Raw genomic sequence first — 22,129 nt, forward strand, 5'->3', positions numbered from 1 at the left:
GGGATTATTTTGGGGTGATGGGACTATGTGAGACTTCTGAAAGATCTGTTTTTCACTTTTCTTCATTTTCCAAGCTTTCTGTGATGTGAACTGTGTTCACCATTAAAAAAAGCATGTGTGAAACTTAGAAAATGGAGGAAGCTCAGTAATCCCCTTGTGAGAGCCAGAGGCTGGAGGTCAGGTGGTGAGGGCGGGGTACCTTTGGCACAAACACCAGGCAGAGGGTGATGGTGCTGCAGAAGATGATAACCAGGGCCACGATGCAGAACTGCACATTGGGCTGGTCCCGGGTCAGGAAGGAGACAGCGGCCCCGATGATGCACATGATCCCCACGTTGTAGACACTCATCCCGATGTACTTGCTGTCATTGAGCGCGGGGATGCTGACATTGCGGGTTTCCCAAGCTAAGAAACAACCGAACAGCTGAAACAGTGAAGAGAAAGGGAAGAAGGTCATTACTGAGTGGCAGCACATGCTCACTACTCTGAGAAGCAACAGAACTGAGGGGTGCTCAGGAAGTGGGGGCTGCAGGGAGGGGGGCTGGGGCTCTGCTGTCAGCCAGGTCTTCTGGGTGTCATGATCTGTCTCCACTCATGGCCCTGGATTGAATCTGGGGGTACAAATTGGGAGAATCTGTCTGGTCATTTTCTGCCCCCACCCCTGGTTCATGCACAGACCCATACAAGGCCACAGTGGGAAGATCAGACATGATCTCAACCACCTTCCCTCATTCTATAGAGAACATTCAGGCCAAGAGAGAGGAAGGGGCTGGCTTAAGGCCACATAGCAATATGGTGGCAAAAGTGGACTGTGTCTCTTGAAGTTCAGTCCAGTCTCTTTTCTATTAAGCCAGGCAGAGTCCCTGTGTCTGGGACTTCTGTCCCCAACAATGCACATAGCTACCAAGAATAGAAACTCTATTTTCTAGTTTACACATGATTAGGTTCTGGGCAATGCCATGTAGTATGTACAAGTATGTTCAAGTTCTGGGAAGTGTCTTTAAAGAGAAAGATCTTTATTTCCCCCCGTCCTAATAGATGGAGAGGAAGGTGATGGCTGGAGCTTTAGCAGCCATCCTAGACCACAACGTGGAAGCAGCATGAAGATGTGGGAGCCACAGGATGCAAGGAGCTCAGCTGCTGGGACCCCCCCGAACCGCTCCTAGATTGCTTACTTGAGAAGGAAGTTAACTATTTCTTTAATTATTTTATTATTATTATTATTATCATTATGTTGTTTTAACCAATATCTCCCAATAGAAATGAGCAGGGTAGGGCTCAAATTTAATCTGAAGCAAGGTGTAGAGGGTTTATCTTCATGGGTGGTCCGAGGGGAGGGCAGGCTGCAGAAGGAAGTACAGGTGAAATGCAGGGCAGAACTGGCGGTGCAGGTGGGACAAAGAGCTGACCTAGGCTGCTGGCTGGTGCAGGGGCTTCGCTGCAGTCCAGCACCTCCGGGAGGCCTTCCCTCAAGGGCCCCTCTTTCCTCTGATCTCATCACTGCAGCTGGGCCATCCGACATCTGCATGGGCCACTTAACACCTGCGAGGGCCTGTTTTGAGATTTGGTTTAGTCTGGCAGCACAGTGCCATGTGGTAGTAGAGGGGCTGGCACAGGGCCAGAGGGTCTGGCTGGAAGCGGCTCTGCTCTCCGCGGGCTGTGTGACTCTGGGCCAGTCACCTCACCTCCCGGGACCTCAGTTTCAGTAACTGTGAAATGGGAATAACAATACCTATCTCACAGGGTTTCTTTCTGATGAGATGAGAGGATGGATGTGAAAGCATTTTATAAATGAAAACATTCTGTACAGAATTTAAAACTTTGTAATCGGTATTATTGCATGCTATCATGGATGTTTTCTTCTCCTTTTCTTGGTGTGTTATCTCACAGACTGATTTATTTAAAAAAAAAATTCCTTTTAAAATGAGGAACCAGAGGCCCAGGAAGCAGACACCGAATGAGGAAAGGAAACCAACGGCTGTGAAAGCCTGCTCTGTGCTGGCTCCCTTGTATCCGGGCCCCTGCAATCCCACAAGCACATTGGGCGAGCTGTCTGCATCTCACAGAGGAAGAAGCAGAGGCCAGCAAGGCAAGGTGACCTGCCCGGGTCCCACAGCAGTGAGTGTCAGGGCTGGATGGGTGCTGAACTCCTGCTCTCTGATGGGGGTCTGCATGCCTCCTCTCTGCCACACTGCCAGTGGGCCACCAAACCATCGTGAAACATAGGCAGCTCTGGGGACCTGCTGGTTGGCTACAAATCTCTGAAAACTGCCAGGAGAAAACAGAGAGTAACTTGTTTTTAGGCCTTCAAGGAGTGGCTTGGGTTCATGGGCACAAGTTACACTGAGGCTGATTTCAGCTGAGGATAAGGAAGAACCTTCTAGAAAAGCAGCCCCTCTGTAGTGGGTTGGATAGTGGCCCTAAAAGATATGTCCACATCCTAATTCATGAACACTGTGAGTTTGACTTTATTTGGAAAAAGTCTTGGTAGATAAAATTAAGGATCTTGACATGAATTATCGGAGTGGGCCCTAAATCAAATGACAAGAGTCCTTATAAGAGACACATGGAGGACAGACTTGAAGAGAAGGCCACGTGAAGACTGAGGCAGAGACTGCAGTAATGCAGCCACCAGCCAAGGAAGTCCTGGAGCCATCAGACCCCAGGAGAGAGAAGACAAGGAAGCCTTCTCCCCTAGAGCCTTTGGAAAGAGTACAACCCTGCCTTGATTTCAGACCGCTGGTGTCCAGAACTGGGAGAGAACACATTTCTGTTTTTTTAAGCCACCAGTTTGTGGTAATTTGTTATGGCAGCCACAGGAAACTAATATACCATCCATGGATGGCCTGGGCTGCTTTGAAGGGGGTGAGCTCCCTGTTACTGGAGGTATGGAAGCAGTGGGTGAAAGAACACTTGTTGAGGATGCTCATAGTGATCTGTGAGGTTCGAGGATGCTGAAGCATCTGACAGCAGAGTGGGTCTACAGGGCTGGTCATGCTCTTTCCAGCCCTGAGATTCTGAGGTTCCAGAGCAGGGGGGCTGAGAGTGGGGGGGCGGTTAGTTATAAACCCTAGGGCCCAGGAGGGCTGTGGACAGTTCTTTGCACACACTGGGAACAGTAAAGCATTTGTGCTGTCAAATACAGTATTATTGACATGACCTGATGGAAAGTATTAGCTTTACTGGAAGAGATACAGTCATCTCCAACCACTTTTGGAAGTAGGTGGGGAAGATAATGAACGACCAAAACATAACAGATCAATCTAGTTAAGAGTCAATCTGTTTCACATAATCTAATTTCACAGAGTCAGGGTCAAGAACATGGAGGCTGAAGGGATCCTGGAAAGTCTAGCTTCACTCTATTCAACAGGGGCCGGGGAAACTCAAGTGATGGATATTGCACACTTCCTGTGACAGAGAGTTCACTCCTTCCCAGGAGGGCTCCATCACTTCTGTGAACACTGCTTTGTTATACAGAACCCTTCCCTACACAGATCAGAGGGCTGCCTTCTGCCAACTCTGCCCAGTTGGGTCTGCGCCACCTGCTTCTGACAGCTCTGGTGACCAGGTCCCCAGAGAGTGTTCTTCTCCAAGCCTAGGACCTCAGGCCAGTCTTCAAGGTCCCATTTCCATTCTGGGCACCTCCTGTGGACACCTCCAGGGGATTACATCATGGGACTCAGATGGCTGCCCTGTAGTTCCTTTCCTTTTTTTTTTTTTAAAGATTTTACTTCTTGTGTGGTTGCCTCTTGTGCACCCCCAACTGGGGACCTGGCCTGTAGCCCAGGCATGTGCCTTGACTGGGAATCGAACTGGCAACCTCTTGGTTCGCAGGCTGGCACTTAATCCACTGAGCCACATTGGCCAGGGTGCCCTGTAGTTCTCAAAGGACCTCTATGGAAACACAAGATGGTATCAACTAGAATGAAGTGGGGACAATCTTTGCCTAGAGTGCCCTAACACCTGCCCTTCTGGTGTGGCTCCTGGAAGGACTTCGTATCAACCACTAACAGCAGCAGGTGAGGAAGCATTTGAGCAGCGTAAGGCATCCAGTTTATTTGAATTTTGGAAAGGGCTTTCTTTTCCAGTTCTAAGTGGAGGCCACACAGAGGCAGATGGTGGCTTAGTTTTCCTGCAGAAACATCTGAGGAAGGTGTAGCAGCAGCGTCCTCTCACTGGAGGGATTTGAAGTGGAGGCACAGTTTTCACAGGATGTGGAGAGAAGATTCAAGGATCAATGTGGGATAAGATAAGGTGGGGCTGACCTTTCAAGTCCTTCCTAACTTTGGAATTGGTATGAGAGCTTTGATTTTAACAAATGAGTAGAGTGGAAAGAGTGCTGGGTTCCGAGACTGGAGATTACCAGGTGGCCTATGGCAAATCACTTACAGGCCCTAAGTCCTCATCTATAAAATTAAGTGAGTCCACTAACCTCCCACGGATTCAGGAATCCAGTGAAATTCAGGATGTGAGCATGTGCTAGATGTCAACAGACTGTCATTCCAGGGGTGGTTCGGTGGCAGCTGTACAGAGGCACACTCACAAGTTCTGGGGTTACTCTCTTGTAACCCGTTTCTGACTCTGCCACTTACTAGCTGAGTTACCTTGGGCAAACAGAGCCTCAATGTATTCTTCAGTGAAATAGGAACATTGTACCATCTCGTAGGGTTGTTATGGAAACCACAGTAACATGGGGCAGATACAGGGCCTGGCATGTAGTCAGTGCTTAGGGCTGGGGGCTCCGTGTATGTTTATGTTGATGGAGGCTCCTAGGAGAGTCTGACAGAGAATCAATTCCTTGCGCTCGGCCTCCTGCTCTGCACCTACCATGAGGAGCCCCTTGTAGGCATAGACGATGCCGAGCCAGATGGTCATGTGGGTGTTCTCGCAGTGCTCCAGGAGAGGGCGGATGGAGATGTCCCGTCCTGCTGGGTCCGGCTGTGCAAAGGAAAAACAGAAATGTAGGGATGGCAGTGGGAACCCCTCCAGCAGCTGGGTCCCTATCTGATGGCCCTTTTCCTTCCCATAAGCCCCAGCCAGTGACACTGTCCTGAAGGCTTCTTGGACCCGCCTCTTTCCCCACCTCTGTGTTCCCGTGGGGGCAGGCCTCAGCCACTGTTGGCTGTCTTCTGTTTGTTGCTCGTGATTCAGCCTGCACTGAAGTTATCTGCATTCTTCATGCCATTCCTACTTGAGTCAAAGCTCCTGAGGGTAGGGACTGGGTCACTTCTGTGCCCCTAGAACCTAGCATAAGACCTGGCCCAGGGCAGGCACCTGTAGCATTTGTTGAAAGAGTAGAGGGGACAATGAGGCACAGAAGTAGACCAGGAGGCCTTCAGGTATCTTGGATTAACTTGGGGAGCTGGAGATACAGATCTACTGGCTGGGCCAACTATGGGGCCTGCCATGCCGTTCGAAGGAGATCTTCTTGCCCACCACCCTATTAAGGGAGCTGTGGTGGTAGTGATGCTGGTTACCACATGACGCATCTGGGGCCAGAGCTGATTGGACAAAGGGTGGGCACCTGACCCTACACAGCCAATCCATAGGCTGGTCAGAGACCTAAGAGGTTTCCTAGTGCAGAGTGCTCTGTCCAAGACGGGTGGTAGAGAGGATCCTACCCAGCCTCAGGAATTACAGCTGGGAAACTATGGGAAAGAATCGGGCAGGAGGTGGCAAGAGGAGAAAAAGATATCCAGGGAATGAAAAAATATATACTACACATATACTTTTCCTGAATCATTGAGATTAAGTTACAGACATCCTGACCCTTCACCCCTAAATATCTAGCATGTATTTACTAAGAACAAGGAGATTCTCTTACATAACTGCACACGTACTTCACCAGTTCAAGAAACTTAACATTGATACAGTGTATAACCATCCATTTTCAAATTTCACCAATTGGCCTAATAATGTCCTTTAAGGCAATCGTGGGACCATGTATTGCATTTACTTGTCATGCCTTTCATCTCCTTTAATCTCCAACAGTTCCTCAGCCTACCTTGTTTTTTTCATGTCATTGATATTTCTGAAGTACCCAGTTCAGTTATTTGGTACTGTCCCTCAGTTTGGGTTTTTCTGAATGTGTTTTCCTGATTAGATTTAGGTTATGCGTTCTTGGCAGGATTTCCACGTAAGCGATGTTTTGGCCTCCTTGGTGTTTCACTTCAGGGGCACTGATGGCATTTTGTCCCATTATTGGTGACATTAACTGTGATCATTTTGTTGAGGTGATGTCTGCCAGAACTCTCCACTTTAAAGGTACCATTTCCCCCTTATAATTGATAAATAATCTGTGGGAGACACTTTGAGCCTGTTGAGCATCCATTCCCCCACAAACATTAACTCAGTGGTTTCAGCACCCATTGATGATTCTTACCTGAGTCACATTGTTTTGATGGTTGCATAATGGTGATTTTCTAACTATGATTCCATTTAAATACTTGGCATTCTACTATAAACAAGATCTTCCCTTTCTGCTCATTTTTCAAATGTGTATCAGTATGGACTTGTATGTTTCTATTTAATTCAGTGTCTTATAATCCAATAATATGATTATTCATTTTGATGTTCAATTTTTTCCAGATTTGACTAATGGAAAGCCTCTTCAGGCTGCCTTCTGTGTTTTCAACGTGTCCCCATAATTATTTTGAGCGTTTTCCTGCTTCTTGGTACAAGATGTCCCAAGCTCTCCTCACACTTTGCTTGCACCAGTCTAGGAATCAACCATTTATCCAAGGAGTCCTGGTTCTTTTGAGCAGGGATAGCATTTAGAAACCATGACCTGGGCACTAGATGTGCTCACTGTTTCTCAGATATCATTATTTCTAGGTCCATGTATGCATGTATATATGTATATATCTCCGATCTATCATCATTCTATCTAGCTATCTTTTTGTCATCTATCTATAGATATAGATAAACTCTATATCTTGGTTGCCTCCTTCTATTCCATATTTGCATCTTTCTTCTTTTACAGTGAGAACACTGGTTTCCAATAACATTTAAAAAGCCTCTCATTTGGTTAATCCTACAAATAGACACAAAACAGTTTCAGGATTGCTATATCCATACACTAAGATTTCTTTGCAAATCTGTTTGTCTTTAGAACAGATCCACTGAGGGTATCTCATCAAAGAACTGTGTGAAGGATGTTGATGTCCTATTGAGGCCCAGGGAAAAGTCATATGCTGGAGGGTAAGGGCTAGGAAGGAAGGGCACTCTGGTGATATAGAAGGCAGGCCTTAGGCAGGTGGAGGATGGGAACCCTATGTCTCTTGGCCTTGTTCTCTAGGCCTGGCCTTTGAGGCAGCAATGGCCTGGGCACCCATGAGTTGGGAAAGCAGGAGTTGCCGGGAGTGGTAGGGCCATCTTATAGCCCGATTATCCAGTTGCATGCTCTCTATGGCCTGATTCCCCTTTTGTTGTCCCAAGCCACAGAAAGCCTTAGCTTGACCTCCATGGTTCATGGTCACTGAGTCCACACACAGGCTGGAGTATCAGAGGGGAGAGGAGGGTTTCCTAAGGCTGTGCAGTGCTGGCAGTAGTTGCTAGTGAATGACACCCAGGAACCACAGTCAGCATGGCCAAGGCGACAAACTCCCCCTCCACTGCTACCCAAATGGGAGCTGGGCTGGATTCTACCAAGGGCAATGGGCATTTCCTGTGTCCTTGCATTGTTTAACTGAGGAGACTGAGAAAGGACTTTGTCCCAAGGTCAACAGCGACTTAGTGGCAGAACTTGGGTTTCTCTAATGTCTGACAACCAAGCAGATACCACAATGCAGTAGTAGCACAGGTTCATTATGGTCATGCATGAATAGCAAACCCATTCATGATGGTGTCTGTTGTTCTACAATGAAAGCAATAATTCATGATGGACTCTTAGATGCTCTGTGAGAGGACCAATCCTGTCATACATCCTTGTTCAATGTAATGATAACTCTATTCGCAGGAAGCTGACAACGGTTGTCTGCCTTATAAACCCCCAGTGGCAGACCCCTCCCTCCACTCTTGAACAAGAACCTTTTCCTCTTGTACCTCCAGACCCATTGGTCTTTCCTTTTGGGCTCCCCAGAATAATCCCAAGCTCTCTCCTTGAGTCTGCACACTCTTCTTCAGGAGGGGGACAACCACGGTGAAAGTATACATCACTCTGTGCCACATTGAGCTGGTCCTTTAACCTGCTCGAGTTTACGATTGATTTGTAGGCCTAGGACTGAGCTCAGCTACCAGGTGAAAGTGAGTCCACCTGCACCCCTGCTCCAGATCTCCTTGGCTTCCTAAATAACTACCTTTCACCGGTGATTCAGATGTTCCTTAGGGCTGACTCAGACCCCATCAGGTGATTTTAATCCAACCGCTATTAGCTCTGTCTTCCCCCTTCTGTAGCTGACATTCCAGCCTGGTTATCTTTCCCTTGTTAGTAACTGGCCCCCCTTTCCAGCCCTCCTCCCCTCGCCATCCATCCCCATCCTGGTCTGCTCTGACCTTTCTGAATCCTGAAATCCTAATTCTTACATCTGGTCTTTTAGTCCCCCACCCATCTCCATTAGCTTAAGCACAGCCTTGGCTGCAGAGCTGGGAGGGTCGCAGAAAACCAAGGGCCCACCGAGATTTCAGAGAAGTCAGTGGTCCTGAGGGTGGGCAGAGATGCCCGTACCCCACCCCGCCGGTACACAAGCTCTGATCCAGAAATAAGCCACAACGGTCTCCTGGTATGGCCATCACCCTCACACAGATCTGTGCCACTGGGCAGGGATCAGAATGGCAGGGGTTGTGGGTGGTTGTAGGAGTAAGGAGGTTCAGGTTTCAGATGGGAGATGGCAAGTCTGAATAAAGTCAAAAGATCCTTATATTGAATCTCAGTGTGACAGCCACGCCCCTGCTCCTCATATCGGCCCTGGTCCTGCCTGAGAGTGGAGTTCAGAGTGGTCTGGGCAGCCGCACGAGAGAGATGTGCCTGCCCAGGAAGCAGGAGCGGGCAGGAAGCATGGACACCACCTGAGCGCTTGCTTGGAGTCATTGTTGTTCACCAAACCGCCACTAGAGGACACCAAAGAACTGTGTGGAGAGTCCCGCCCAGTGCCGTGGATCATCTGCGGGGACAGAGCTACATCTCTGTCTTGGTGGGGCTGTAAGTGAGGAAGCCCCAGCAGCATCCTGTATTACCCTAGAAGGCACCCACTGGCCTCCAACAAGGCCAGATTTCCAGGCACCATGGAGGACCCCCATCCCCCTCCCAGGGCCGCGGGAATGGGTTAGGGTTGGGGGGCTACTACTGAGGAGCTGTACCTGCCCACCCCACTCACCCTGCTTCTACTGCTGGCCAGCCATTATCCCAGGGTCAGTGAGCACAGGGCACTGACCCCACAGATGCCAAGCTGGAGCCTCACATCTGTGAGCCAGGACTTCAGGCCCGCTTCCCTGCACAGCTGTGGACTATGGCATCTCCCTGCACAGCTGTGGACTATGGCATCTCCACTGGCCTAAGAATGTTTCCCTTGCTCACCATACTGGCCTACAAGCAAGCTCAACCTGCTTTTTTCTCTTCTTTGTTTTTGTTCCTTACTTGCTGCTCACCTTGGCAATTACCCCAGTGATCATTCATTCATTCATTCCCTCATTCATTTAATACATTTAATACGTAACAGTCAAGCACTACAGTTTGCCAGGTACCATCCCAGGAACAGGGAGGGAATGCAGCAATCACCAGGACTGACAAGAGCCCTGTGTTCATGGGTCTTCCATTCTAGAGTAAGAGCAGGGTAATTCCTTGAGAGGCAGCCTCAGTGGGAGAGTGGGTGACTTCACCAATAGCAACCACCTTAAGGACATGAAGAGTGGCTTGTTGTGAATGACAGTGACAATGACAATAGAGCTGCAAGCCTATCAAAGCCTCATAAGAATCCTTGGTGTTGTAGTCATTTTACAGATGAGGAAACTGAGGCACAGAGAGGTTAAGTAACTTGCCCCAAATCTCCAGCTACAAAGTGTCAGAGCCGAAATTCAAAGCCAGGTTTGTCTGACTCCCAAACCAGTGTTGTTTCCTCCCTCACCATGTGTTCTTCCCTACCTGTCCTGCCTCTCCCAAAGCACCCTGTCAAATTCGAAGGAGACAGTGGATATGGACCTGCTCTATAAACTGTGAGGTGCTGCTCGTGGTGCTAAGTGTTCAATAGAGGTCTCTCCTGAAGCCTCTGGAGCTCTGTGAAGGTTGTGCTTAGGTGCTGCTAGCATAATTCTAGCCGATGAAATGCTCCTCCTGCTGGACGGGGCTGGACGGGGCACAGTGCCTAGCAGAGGCCATGCCTGTCTGATGGCCGAAGGCTGCGAGGGCTCACCCCTGACTCCTCGTCCAGCTGCTGCACAGCGGGAGGCATGCAGAAGCTGCTAGGGGAGAGTCTCCCCCATCTGTGCATTGAACAGAGAGCAGCTGGCCTGAGAGTCCCTTTGCATGATGCAATTATTCACAATGTAGGTCAGTGGCCCCTGTGAACACCCTGCTTTGTCAGGCTGCACAAACAACGGACAGGAGGTTTGGGCATGGGTTGAGGCATTGAATCCTGAAAGGTCAAAGGCCATGGTTCTGCTATAGACTTGCTGGGTGACCTTGGACAAGTCCCCACCTTTGTCTAGACTCATTTGCAGAGTGAGCCCATGGGCTACTTTACAGTATAGTTAATGTGAGCCTGAATAATGGAGGGATGACTGAATTTGTCCTACATTGACTCCTTCAGGAAAAAATCAGTATTTCTTATGTACTTCCTATGTGCCGTGACCTACGCCCCACACGGGGCCCAGTGTGCAAGACGGACAGGATGCTTGCATTAATGCAGTGTGCATTCCAGTGGGGGCCACAGAAGATTGATGGACCACACGGCATAGCTAAGAGTAGAGTGGTGATGTGTGTTTCTGAAGAGAGGTACAAGGTACTTTGAGGGGTGTTAGCAGGGGGGCCTATTTTGGACCAGGAAGTCTGCGAGGTGTCTTCTGCGGTGGTGACATTTTGTCTGAGACCTGAATGGTCAGAAAGAGCAGCCATGTGAGAATCTAGGGGGAGACCATTCCTAGGAGAGGGAACAGCAAGTAGGAAGCCCCTGAAATGGCAAAGATTGGCATATTTTAGGAGCTGAAGGGAGGCCAGTGTGGCTGGGGTGTGATAAGTGCGGGGCCAGCGCACACACCGCCTGGGGAGCTGGTTCACAGGCAGACAGGGTCAGCAGGTCTGGAGGCTGCAGCCCTAACATGCTCCCAGGTGATGCGGGTGATGCTGGTTCAGGACGGCCCTTTGGGCAGCAAGGCTTTAAAGGATCTGAAACAACAGGGTGGCATCTGGTCTTCACTTAGCAGGTCTTTGGTTAAGAGTGAAGATTCCTTTGTCACTCGCACAACCCTGACAGAGTGGCAGCTTAGCACAAGGTCAGACTTGACTCTGCTGGTTTGTGCGTTCGGACCCTGGACCGGATCCCGCAGTACAGTGCTTCTGTGTCTGCCGCGTGGGGCTGGCCAGGCACTTAGGGCTGGACAGGGAGGGGGAGGGGTCTGGGAGGAGGGCATGAAGGGGCCACGAGCTCTCCCTGTGACTGAACGGCTCTTGGTCTTGCCCGCTGTCACTGCTTGGGTGACTCAGGTTCTCAAGCCTCACCTGGCCAGTGCTTCCTTGAAGAGAGGGTTCCTTCCACCTTCTGACCAAGTTCCAGAAGCTGGCTCTCAGAGCTTGTTCCCTGGGCCATTCCTGCTTTGTAATTTTAATTTCAAATTTGATTTTTGAAATATATGGTAAAATCAGTAGGTGAGTATATGTGTGTATATCAATGTGATGGTTGGGGAGGGGAGAGTGTCTAACCTTTGGGCTGCACTTCAGAGTCTTGAGATGCTTCTCTTTTCCTGGGAAGGCAGGTGAGTCTATACTGCCTCTTTTGGGGGGGGGGGGTCCCATCAAAGATGCCTGGGCAGGGAGGGGAAAGGGCACTTGGTTCAGATCCCAAGTCTGTCACTTGCCAGCTGTGTGACTTTAAACACATCTCTAAGCCTTTCTGAACCATGATTTCCTCACCTGCAACCTTCCAGCACTGGCAAAATGATCAAAGGAATTAACTGGGTTGTTTACCAGGCTTCAGAGAGTGGAAAGCCTGCTCCTTCTGTGTAACTTGTCAATATTATCTCCAGCTGCAGAGAGTCACAGAGGGCTGGAGCCGGGAGGAACCTTCCACATCCCTCTGGGGCTGGGCTGCTTATCTGAACAGCAGCAGCCCCACATCTCTGAGGCAGCAAAGCTAGAAGCTGTCATTTCAAGGTAAGAATTTTTTTTTTTTAAGACTGTTTGATTATGAGTTAGAGAAAATGTTTTTTGAATCCCAGATCTGGAAGGAACCTGTGAAATCACTAACCAGGATTTCTCAATGGGGGCATTTCTGGCATTGTTTTCTTTGGAGGGGTACGGTTCTTTGTGGTGAGGAACTCTCCTGTTCAGTGCAGGGCACTCAGAACCCCTGGCACTTGGGCACTAAGTGCCAGGAATGTCCTCTGGTCACTGTGACAGTCCAAATTTCCCTCCCCTGACTCCCTATTTCCAAATACTAAGAGGATTGTGCCCTAGTCCAATTCCTCTTTTTATAGGTGGAGAAACAGGCCCAGAAAAGGACTCCAGCGAGAGGGTGACTGAGTGGAGACCCAGATGCAGGTGTCCTGAGCCAGTCCCGTGCCCTGTGCTCTCTACTGTGCTGTGGGTTGGCACAGGACGGGCCAGCCTTGTGGGCTGCTCCCCAGCCAACATTTATTGGGACTTAACAGTCTTTGGGCATTGGTTACTGCCACATCAGCCATCTGCAGCTCAGGTGCCTGGGGGGCAGCTTCCAGAGCAGCAGGTATGGGGTCCAGAGCCACTCGCCTGGTTTGCAGAGGGGAGGCGAGGCAGGAGAGGTGGCCAGGCCCTGGCTGAGAAGGGCAAGGAGCCCGTGCTCAGCAGTAGGATGCCAGTGGGCCAGCAGATCCCTGCCTGGTCTTGTGCAGAGAGGCATCCTGAATTTGACCTTGGAATTGAGCAGGAACTTCTGTGGTTGTATAAGGGTCAAGTGGAGATCCTCTTGGGGAAGTTAAGGGCCAGCAAGTGCAGTAATAGGTCCTAACATCTATAGCCCTTTGCAGCTAATAAATCTATATACTGGGATTGTTCTTTGATTTTGGCCTCAGGGCAGACTGAGGAAGGAGCCAGGAATTTTATACTCCTGTTACAGGTGAGGAAACAGGCTCAGAAAGGACAAGAGACTTGCTTAAGGTGACACACCACATGGGAGGCAAAGCCAAGCCGGACAGCAAAGCGGGTGGGGATGCATCTCAACCTCTTTTGTCATCCCTTTCCTGTGGACACTCTGTTCCCCTCCCTGTTGAGGTGGGCCTTCAGGGGTCTCCTATTCTCCTTGGGGGCTTGAGGCAATTCTTCCCGGGTCTCAAGACCTACGAGGCCCCAGATGACGTTGGGATGTGCAGAAATAGCAGTGGACTGCTCACATGTTAACCCGATTTTTGCAGAAGCAGCATTACTGAGTGGAAGGGTTTCGTAGCTAACCTCAGGCAAGCAAGCCCTTTCTCCTCTGTTGTCCCTCAAGTGCCAGCATCTGGTGATTCCATGGCAGCCACCCCAGGAGCAAGTACGTGCTCCCCAGGCTCGACTCCTGGAGTCTGGCTTTCGCTCACCCTCAGCAGGACCGGGATGCCTGGATCCCTCAGCCCCAACCTGGCAGGGCAGAAATCTGTGGGTCTGTGTTTCCCAGGCGCACGTGGGAATGGCTGTGGCCAAACCTCCTCCACCCTGAGGGCAGAACCACGCTTCCTTCCTGCAGCCCTGGACCGGCCTGGACTCCATACAGAGCTGGGAGTGTCCCATGGCCAGACCTCAGGGGAGGCTCTAGGCGCCCTGACCCAGGCAGACAGGGGAGAAACAGAAAAATGAACAGAGAGCAGAGAGAGACACAAGGGAATGAAGAGAAGGGAAACTTGCGTCCCTCAGATGCCGATACAATAGAGTAAGATTCTGAGATGTTAATAAACCTTGAGAATGAACAAAAACAAAAGCTTAGCAAGGGAAGAGTCATTTGGTTGCTCTGTAATCAGACCCCACCTACTGCTACCCACCCTCGACTCCATCCTGTCCCACACCCTCCCCTCTGGGTCCTTTATTGCGTTGTGTCCTGGTCCCGGGATGCCCTTTCTTACCCTGCTGTGTACACGCACCCATTCCTCCATCCCTGAAATCTTCCCAGGTCCTCTTGCCCCGCCCCTCTGAGGCCCCAGTGCTTCCTGCCTCTCTTTTTGGGAAGGACCATTGACCTCCTGTTGGATATCTCTGTGTTCAACTTTTTGCCCTTCCTCTCTCAGCAGCCCCCACCCCCCATCGCTTGTACTTCCTATGTCTACCCCCGCCCCCCACAACTTACTGATTGCCATGTGCCAGCTTCTGGGCTAAGCATATCATACACACTGTCCCATTTCATCCAAATCCTTGCCACCAGAGTGGGCTCTATCGCAACCCTGGGGCTTGAGCTCAGGTCCGCCTAGCTGCCGAACCTTGGCTTCACACCACAGATCCGGAACTACCCAGCCTCTGGGCCTCCCAGCCCAGACTCTGGGGCAGCTGAGCTGGCCCCGCGCGGCCTTGGCCTGGCCATGCCCATGGCGTGTCTCTTGTCATCCCTCACGGGGGTCTGCTGCTGACTCACTGCATGACCTGGCTGGTGGCTCATGGTGGTGACTCCCTGCTGTCATGCCCAAGCCCAGCTTGGTGTGAAATGGGAGGTGACAGAACTAGGTGCGAAGATGCTCTATATCAGGAAGCTGCAGCATGTGGGACCCTGGACAGAGCTACTACAATCCACCGCGGTGCACGTGTACTCAATTTTATGGTTCTCAATGCTATTAGATCTGCCTAAGAACCCTGGGAGTTTAGTAGGGCCGTTGGTCTTGTTCATATTTTGCGTAGAGAACACTGGGCCCAGGAATAGGCTGTAACTCACCCAAGGTCACACAGCAAGAAACCCGAGGACCTGGCACTGGAGCCCTCTGTTCTGACTCCTAGCCCAGGACCCTTCCTGTTGTTCGTGCTTGTCCCTGCAACTCCGGCTAATTCTGGAAGTCCCAGCTCTGCAAGGACAAAGGAAGCTGGCTGCCTGGACGAGCTTCAAGTGTTCCCTTCTGCGTTCCCTGCTGCAGTTCAGATTATAGTTTGCCCTTGGCTAAAAGGCAGCAGGGCCTCACCGCAGTGCCCTGGTGTAACGGACAGCCACTGGCCGTGCCTCTGGACCAGTGCCCTGACCCAGGTCCGTCAAGTGCTCACTTGGAGCCCCAGGTGCTCCTCTGAGAAGAGCCAGAGTCGCCTGCTTTGAGGGTTGTTCTGAGCATCGAGCAAGAGCCCGGAAGACAAAAGACTACACAGTGCAGACACACACATGCCCGCGGTAATGCGTGCAAGAACAATGCGTCCATTTCATTTGCCTGCTGTCATTCAGGGAGGCGAGCGGGCTGGGAGCCCCAAAAGTGCAGTGTTGCAAAGACTGTTCCAAAATAGGATGTTGTAATTGGTGCTGCTGCCACCACTGGCTGTGCGGGGGGCGGGGGGGCGGGGGCCTGGGCAGCCATAGACCCCCTTCGCTGCAGCAGGGCTCTGTTTTCCGGCAGGTTTCCTTGTGTCCTGCCAGTTGCTTTATAATTTCAAAGCTGTTGTAACTTAACTCATCTCACACACACCCATTAACAACAAATATATACAAATATATATATGTGTGTGTGTGTATATATATGTGTGTATATATATATATATATATATATATATATATACATCTCTCTATATATACATTAGTGTATTTGACACTAACAAACATTATGAACCTCTAGCAGTATTTCCCCAACTTAGTGGACCATAAATCGTCTTTATGGAGCATGATAACGACAGTAGCAGTGATAACATTTACTGCAGCACTTTTTATGTATTTCCTTATTTAATTCTCACAACAATAGGAAAAATACAGACAAGGAAGTTAGGTTCATAGAATAGAATGACCTGCCCAAGTTTTGGCAGCTGGTCTGGTGTATGGTAGAGCAAGGGTTTGAATCCAGCCGTTCTGGTTCCAGAACTCCTGTTACTTGGTTGTTATGATACCTGTCTATTTATACTTGGAAAATCTATTTATACTTGGAAAATACTGCAATATATGTAGTTGTTAAAGGGACCTTGATTTATCCTGAAACAGAAATAATTTGTATTGATGATGTACTGTGGGTGAAGCACTGTCCTAGGTCTGTTTTTCCTACATTTATTTAATCTTAGTGGCTGGTTTGGCTCAGTGGATTGAGCATCGGCCTGCGAGCTAAGTGTCGCTGGTTCGATCTTCCAGTCAGGGCACATCAGAGAAGGAAAACTCTGACTCCAAAAAACCTCCGCTGCCTTGCGGCATACCTCTTCAGGGGAAAGGCTAAGGGAGTAAACCCCGACAGAAAATCCGGAGCCGGAGTCCCTAAGGCGGTTTGACGTTGTAGTCAACACCGGCAACTCCTGCGGCGCACCTGAAGCCAAGCTGTATTGACTCGTCTTTCCCTTGGACCCTTCAGCTGCGAAGAGAGGGGGGGTCTGCTGCATGGGCAACAGCAGACCCTCCATATCACCCTGCCCAGGCTCTGCAGCTTCAGCTTCACTGGAGAGGACACTCCAGCGACATCGCAAGATGTCGATTCAACCCGGGAGGAGACAGATACCGTGTCACTCCCGAGTCGGACTGCACAGCCATTCTCGGCGGTGCAGATAGACTCTTAAGAAGCTACACCATCGTCTCTCGAGACGGACGGCTGCCGACAATGATATATATTATCTTTGGAGGTCACAGTATTCAACTATTTTATTTTGTGCAATCACAGAACTTTTGGGCTTGAAGACTCACTCAAGCCATGTTCTTTCACTTCCCTTCCTTAGTGAGCAGTCCCTGCCAAGAGCTCATCCAAACTTTCTTTGCACACCTCTGCTGATGAGACACTCACTACCTCCTAAGGAAGCCCAGTCCATTTTGGGATAGGTTAGACTAAAACGTGAACATTCTTCCTTATCCTCAGCTGAAATCTGTTATTACCAGAACTTCCCCACTGGTCTTGGCCCTGCCTTCTGGGCACCCCCAGGCTTCAGCTCCTCCCTTGACCCCAGGACAGCCCCTCTGAAGCTTAGAAACAGTGTCCCCATGAGCCTCTCTTTGCTGGGTTGACATCAACCCTTCCTCCATGGCACAGTTTCTTATTCTTTCCCGATCCTAGCCACACTTCATCTTGTCACTCTCTCCATGGGGTCTGGGGCCCATGTGAAAATACAAGTCTCCAACGGGATCAGAGTAGGGCAAGAGTAGCATCCCCTCCCTGGGCCTAGAGCCCTATGCACCTGGGGCTGTCCCCTGACCTTGGTTACCTGGCAGCCAAACTACCCCATGGACCTTGGCAATCAATCCACACTGTCATTGCCACGTTTAAGGGAATATCAGTGCTTGGGGGACACACATGCACCATGTATCCTGTGATGCAGAACCCCTGAGAATTCCAAAAGTAGGACACCCAAGGCTACTGATGGGTGGCCTTAATGATTTCACCAAACAAATTTAAAAGACCCAAATTATATGGGGGTGTGTGTGTGTGGGCAATCCAGAGACAAGACAAGGTTGGGGAATAAGACAAGGAATGTAGATTTAAGGAGAATTGAAGTTGTATGTTTTCTGATGAGCCAAAGATGTGACATGGCTTTGGCACAGCTGAAAGTGAGCAAATAATCGTCTCTAACGTTAACTTAGCATTTTCCATGTATATAATCACATGAGCTCCCATAACAATCACATGCAAGGTAGGATAGGAAGTATCAGCCCTATTTTAGAGATGAGGAAACTGAGGCGCAGAGAGGTTCAGTGGACAGATCAAAGGGAATGAGGGAGTGGCAGAGGCTAGCACTCCTCTGACATCTCATTTGCTCACCCACAGTTCTCAGCCCCTTTTCAGTTAGCTGGGGGTCACATGACATTATGGCCAAAGGGCTATGGGAGGAAGTGACATCTGACCCTTATGGGCTGAAGCCTAGAAGAGCCGTCACAAGATCTGTGTGCTGCCTCATGTTTGGTCCCAGATCACCGAGCTGCCTCATGGAAGATGGTTCCCCTGGAGGCCACCTGGACTGACAAGTGGACTTTGCATGAGAGAGAAATAGACTTTGATGCATTTCGCTGCTGAGATTTAGGGGTTCTTCATTACTGCAGCTTGGCCCAGCCTACCCTGACTAATATAGAAGGGCAATTACATGTGTTTTTATGTTATCACATGTCAGGCACTGTGCTAAGGACTTTGCACATGTCACCTCATGCAGTCCTTGAGGCTGTGAAAAAAGGATCATTCTTTCTCTTTACTGCATGCAAAAATGAAGACACAGAGAAGTGAAGTTGCTTTCCCAGGGTCACAGAGGCACTAAGGTGTGGACCTGAGACCTAACTCTGGGTCTGTCTGATTGGAAAGCCTGGATGAACTCGGGTGATTTGCAGAAACAGATGCCTATTGTGTTTCAACACCCTGTTGGGCTAAACACTTCTTTTGAAGATGGAAGATTGCTTTTCTCATTCAGATTTTACGCCTGAGTAAAATCCTCATGCTCCGATTTATTATAGCAACACTGATTTTCCAATTTTAAGACAACAATGCAGCTTGAAATAAAATGGAAAGAAAACATTGAAACATTTGAAACCCTGGTTTAGATCCTTATTTCATTTTGCTTGAACTGTTCAAGGCTGCCTCATTCCCCCCTGCCTCCCATCTCCCCTGTTCGGATCGCCTGCCAGAGCCGCCTTCTAAAACACAGTCTAAGCTTGTTCCCTTCTGCTCAAAACCTACCAAGGCCCCCCATCCCCTCCAGCAATGCTTCCTAAATTAGATTCCTCAGAATATGTCAATGTAAACATGAACCATGAGAAAGGAGTCTGTGGCCAAAGAAGTGTTGGAAATGCTAATTAAAATTTTTAGTTAAAATCTTAAACTGCAGGACTTTTCAGAGCCTTTAACATGCTCAAGCCCAAGAAGCAGATGTGTAGTTTCTGGGATATTTTTAAAAACTTTTGGACCACAAAATCCCCCCAATCCCTTTTATTTTGGGACAGTGAATGGGATTAATATTCTGTCATATACTTGTATTTTGGGGGATGTTGGCTTTTAAGATAAAGTCTGAAATTCTCAGTTTAACATTCAGGTCCTCCCAGAATTTGGTCCCAGGTCATCCCCCAGTCTCATCTCCCAAAGCCCTATCTTTGTCTACCTCAGGGTTCAAGTCCTCTACCTCTTCTCAACCTCACCCCCCTGACATCTTCGGTTCATCCTATCCCTCAGTCCTAGGCTGTGGGGTTCTCTGAGCTGTAACCTGGAGAGAGAACAAGGGTTGAGGAATTATGTCAGAAACTTCGTGCACAGTGCCTCTATTCGGGACAATGCTAAAAAGCGCTCTGTTGGTGACGTGGCTGCGATGAAAATGGGAACAATGATCACACGACTAATTGAAAGCCGTGTGTTTACCGAGGCTCGAAGAATCCCTTTTAGAAATGGAAATAGGGCGTGCATATGCCAACGACCAAGGCAGAATGGGTGCACGTTGGAAACAGAAAGCACCAAGATGTGCTGGGCAGAACCAAAGACAAGAGCGTAATTAATAAAGTAATTAACATGCATAGGAAACGCAAAAGCTGCCAGGAGGCTGATAAGAGAGGGCTATTTAAAAAAAAAAAAGCAGTGTAACAGAGACGCGAAATGAGGTTTTGCATTTTTTTTTTTAATCACAGACCCCCCAAATATTCTATAAGTAATAAATAGGTCTTGACTTATTTTGAAAATACCAGTGAGGCTGGGGCCAGAATTTGCTGTTGGCCCTCTCCCTGGCAAAATAAACAGCTCAAGCAGTCAGGCAGCCAGTCAGTCACCGAGGAGGTGGGGAGATGCTTAGGCTGGGACGGGAGACCTATACCAGGTGGCATGGTTGACGGCAGGTGGTTAAAGATGCCGGCCTTGGGGTCCGACTGCCTGAGCTCAAGGCCCAACTCTGCTACTTACAAGCCATGGGACCTGCAGCAACTATTTAACCCCGTTGCTGCCATCTGTAAAATGGGCCTCAACATCTTCCCTCTCCATAGTTTTGAGGGCTGAATGGACAGATAGATGCATGTAAAGCCCCCACGCTAGTGCCTGGCCGAGTGAATAGCTTGGGCAGCAAGGCCAGTTGTTACTCCTATTATTCCCCCATGACAATCCACCCAAGAAAAAGCTTCCTGACAACATGTAAGTCCAGAAAACGTCTTAAAGTCTTCATTAAGAAAGGCAGACCACATTCCTGTCCCCGCACATCCTTCCTCCTGTGTCTGGTTCCTGGGGCGTTTGGGGAAGGGCAGAAAGGTGGGAACAGGCATCTGAGGACGGTGACTAAAGGGAGCTCCACATCCATCCTGGGCTCTGGGATTTCAGATGAGTCTGTGCCTCAGTTTCCCCATCAGAGAAATGAGGGGTCTGCTTGGGTCATTTATTAAGTCATTTCAGACTCTGAAATTCTGAGTTAACACTGGTCCCACAGACAAGCAATTGTTAAGAGAGCAGAAATGACCCTCCTTGGAGGCTCCTTCTCTTCTTCCTCCTCCTTGGCTGGCTTCCAGTTCTATTCCTGGCCCCAAGGTCCTTCAGGGCCCTCAGGGTGGAAGCTGCGGAGTCACAGGGCTATGGAGCCTCCCCCATCAACTCGTCCGCTTGCCCTGAGCCCTGGTGCTTAGGCTCTGCCTGTCTCACCACCCTTGCGGCTCATGCTCTCTGGCCCTCATGCACCATCTCCCTTGCCTATCCCTTCCACAGAGGTCTGTCTCCCCACCCCTACTTTCCTCCTTTCTAAATTTTTATGAAAACCTTTTTTTTCCTTCAAACAAACAGCACAGCTAAATAGTACAGTGAATACTTGGGCAGTCTCCTCCAGGAGCCAATGATTGTTAACATTTTGCCATGTCTCCCCTCCCTCCTCTCTAACACACACACACACACACACACACACACACACACACACACACACCATTTGAAAGTAAATCTCAGATTCCATGACACTTTGGCATAACCGCAATATTATCAATAAAAGTAACAACAATGCCATATTATCTGATAACCACAGTGAACTTGGATCAAGAGCTCCTCATATTGTTTAGCTGCTGAAATTCCTTTCATGGCTCCCAACTGCCTTTAGGTTCAAGTCCCAGCTCCCTCCAGCCCTCTACCTACTTTCTACCCACAAGCAGCCAGATTCAACAAATTCCTGAACTCTTCCCAGACATACCTGTCACTTTCCTGTCAATAATTTTCATCTACATGGAATGCCATTGCCTCCAATGCCTTCTTGAGGTTTTGTCTATCATTTAAAGCTCAGATAAAATTGTGTTGTTCAAGGAACATTCTGAGGTCTTTCTAGATGAAATGCATCTTTCTTTTCATATCTCCACAACATTGGGAAGCTAGTGTGATGACGTATGTCATATATGGAGGAAGACAGAGACAAAAGACTTACGGAGAAGTGGAACTGATCCCTGATCAAACTATGCCTGAAGTCCATATTCCCTCTGGACCTTTCCAGAATGCCAGTGCATTCCCTCTACTGTGTAGTCCAGTTCGGATTACTTGCAACCAAAAACATCCTAATGAATACTGTTGGGGTGAGGGCCGACAATTGCATAGCCTTCTAAAGCTGTGAAGCAACAGCAGAAAAATGCAACGCATTATGCGCCAGCTGCATTGTACACTTGCTGTTCCCAAGACCATTTGCCCTGCTTCCTGCCCTTGCTTTGGAAAGCCCTTCACCTGGAATGCCCTCAGGTACCCTTTCCTGTTGTTGCTTTTTTAAAAATTGAGATAAAATTCACAAGACAAAATTCACCATTTTAACTACTTTAAAGTGTACAATCATTGGTTCTTAGTATATTTACAATGTTGTTCAACCATCACCACTATCTAATTCTACATTATCTTCATCACTCTCAAGAAAATCCTATTCCTCTCAGCAGTCATTCCCCATTCCCCTTCCCCAGCCTCTAACCTACTTTCTGTCTCT

At 49.1% G+C, this 22,129-nt stretch overlaps 1 protein-coding gene and 1 long non-coding RNA gene across 2 annotated transcripts in view; one reads left to right on the plus strand and one right to left on the minus strand.

Annotated features, from left to right (window-relative positions):
• The window catches only part of GABBR2 (gamma-aminobutyric acid type B receptor subunit 2), a 340,480-nt gene that overhangs the window by 13,053 nt on the left and 305,298 nt on the right, over positions 1–22,129 (minus strand). Inside the window, exons 14-15 of the mRNA XM_090274483.1 lie at positions 4,828–4,938; positions 200–424 (exon numbers count right to left, since the gene is read on the minus strand). Coding sequence (XP_090130609.1) covers positions 200–424; positions 4,828–4,938 — 336 coding nt within the window. The remainder of the gene's footprint in view (positions 1–199; positions 425–4,827; positions 4,939–22,129) is intronic.
• On the plus strand, positions 11,227–14,052 carry LOC150013439 (uncharacterized). Its single transcript, XR_016510813.1, has 3 exons — positions 11,227–11,355; positions 12,175–12,301; positions 12,625–14,052. It is a non-coding gene; the product is annotated as an uncharacterized LOC150013439 (long non-coding RNA).

Source organism: Furipterus horrens, unplaced genomic scaffold (genome assembly GCF_987537825.1).
Source record: "Furipterus horrens unplaced genomic scaffold, mFurHor1.1.pri manual_scaffold_4, whole genome shotgun sequence".
NCBI classification, from domain to species: Eukaryota; Metazoa; Chordata; class Mammalia; order Chiroptera; family Furipteridae; genus Furipterus; species Furipterus horrens.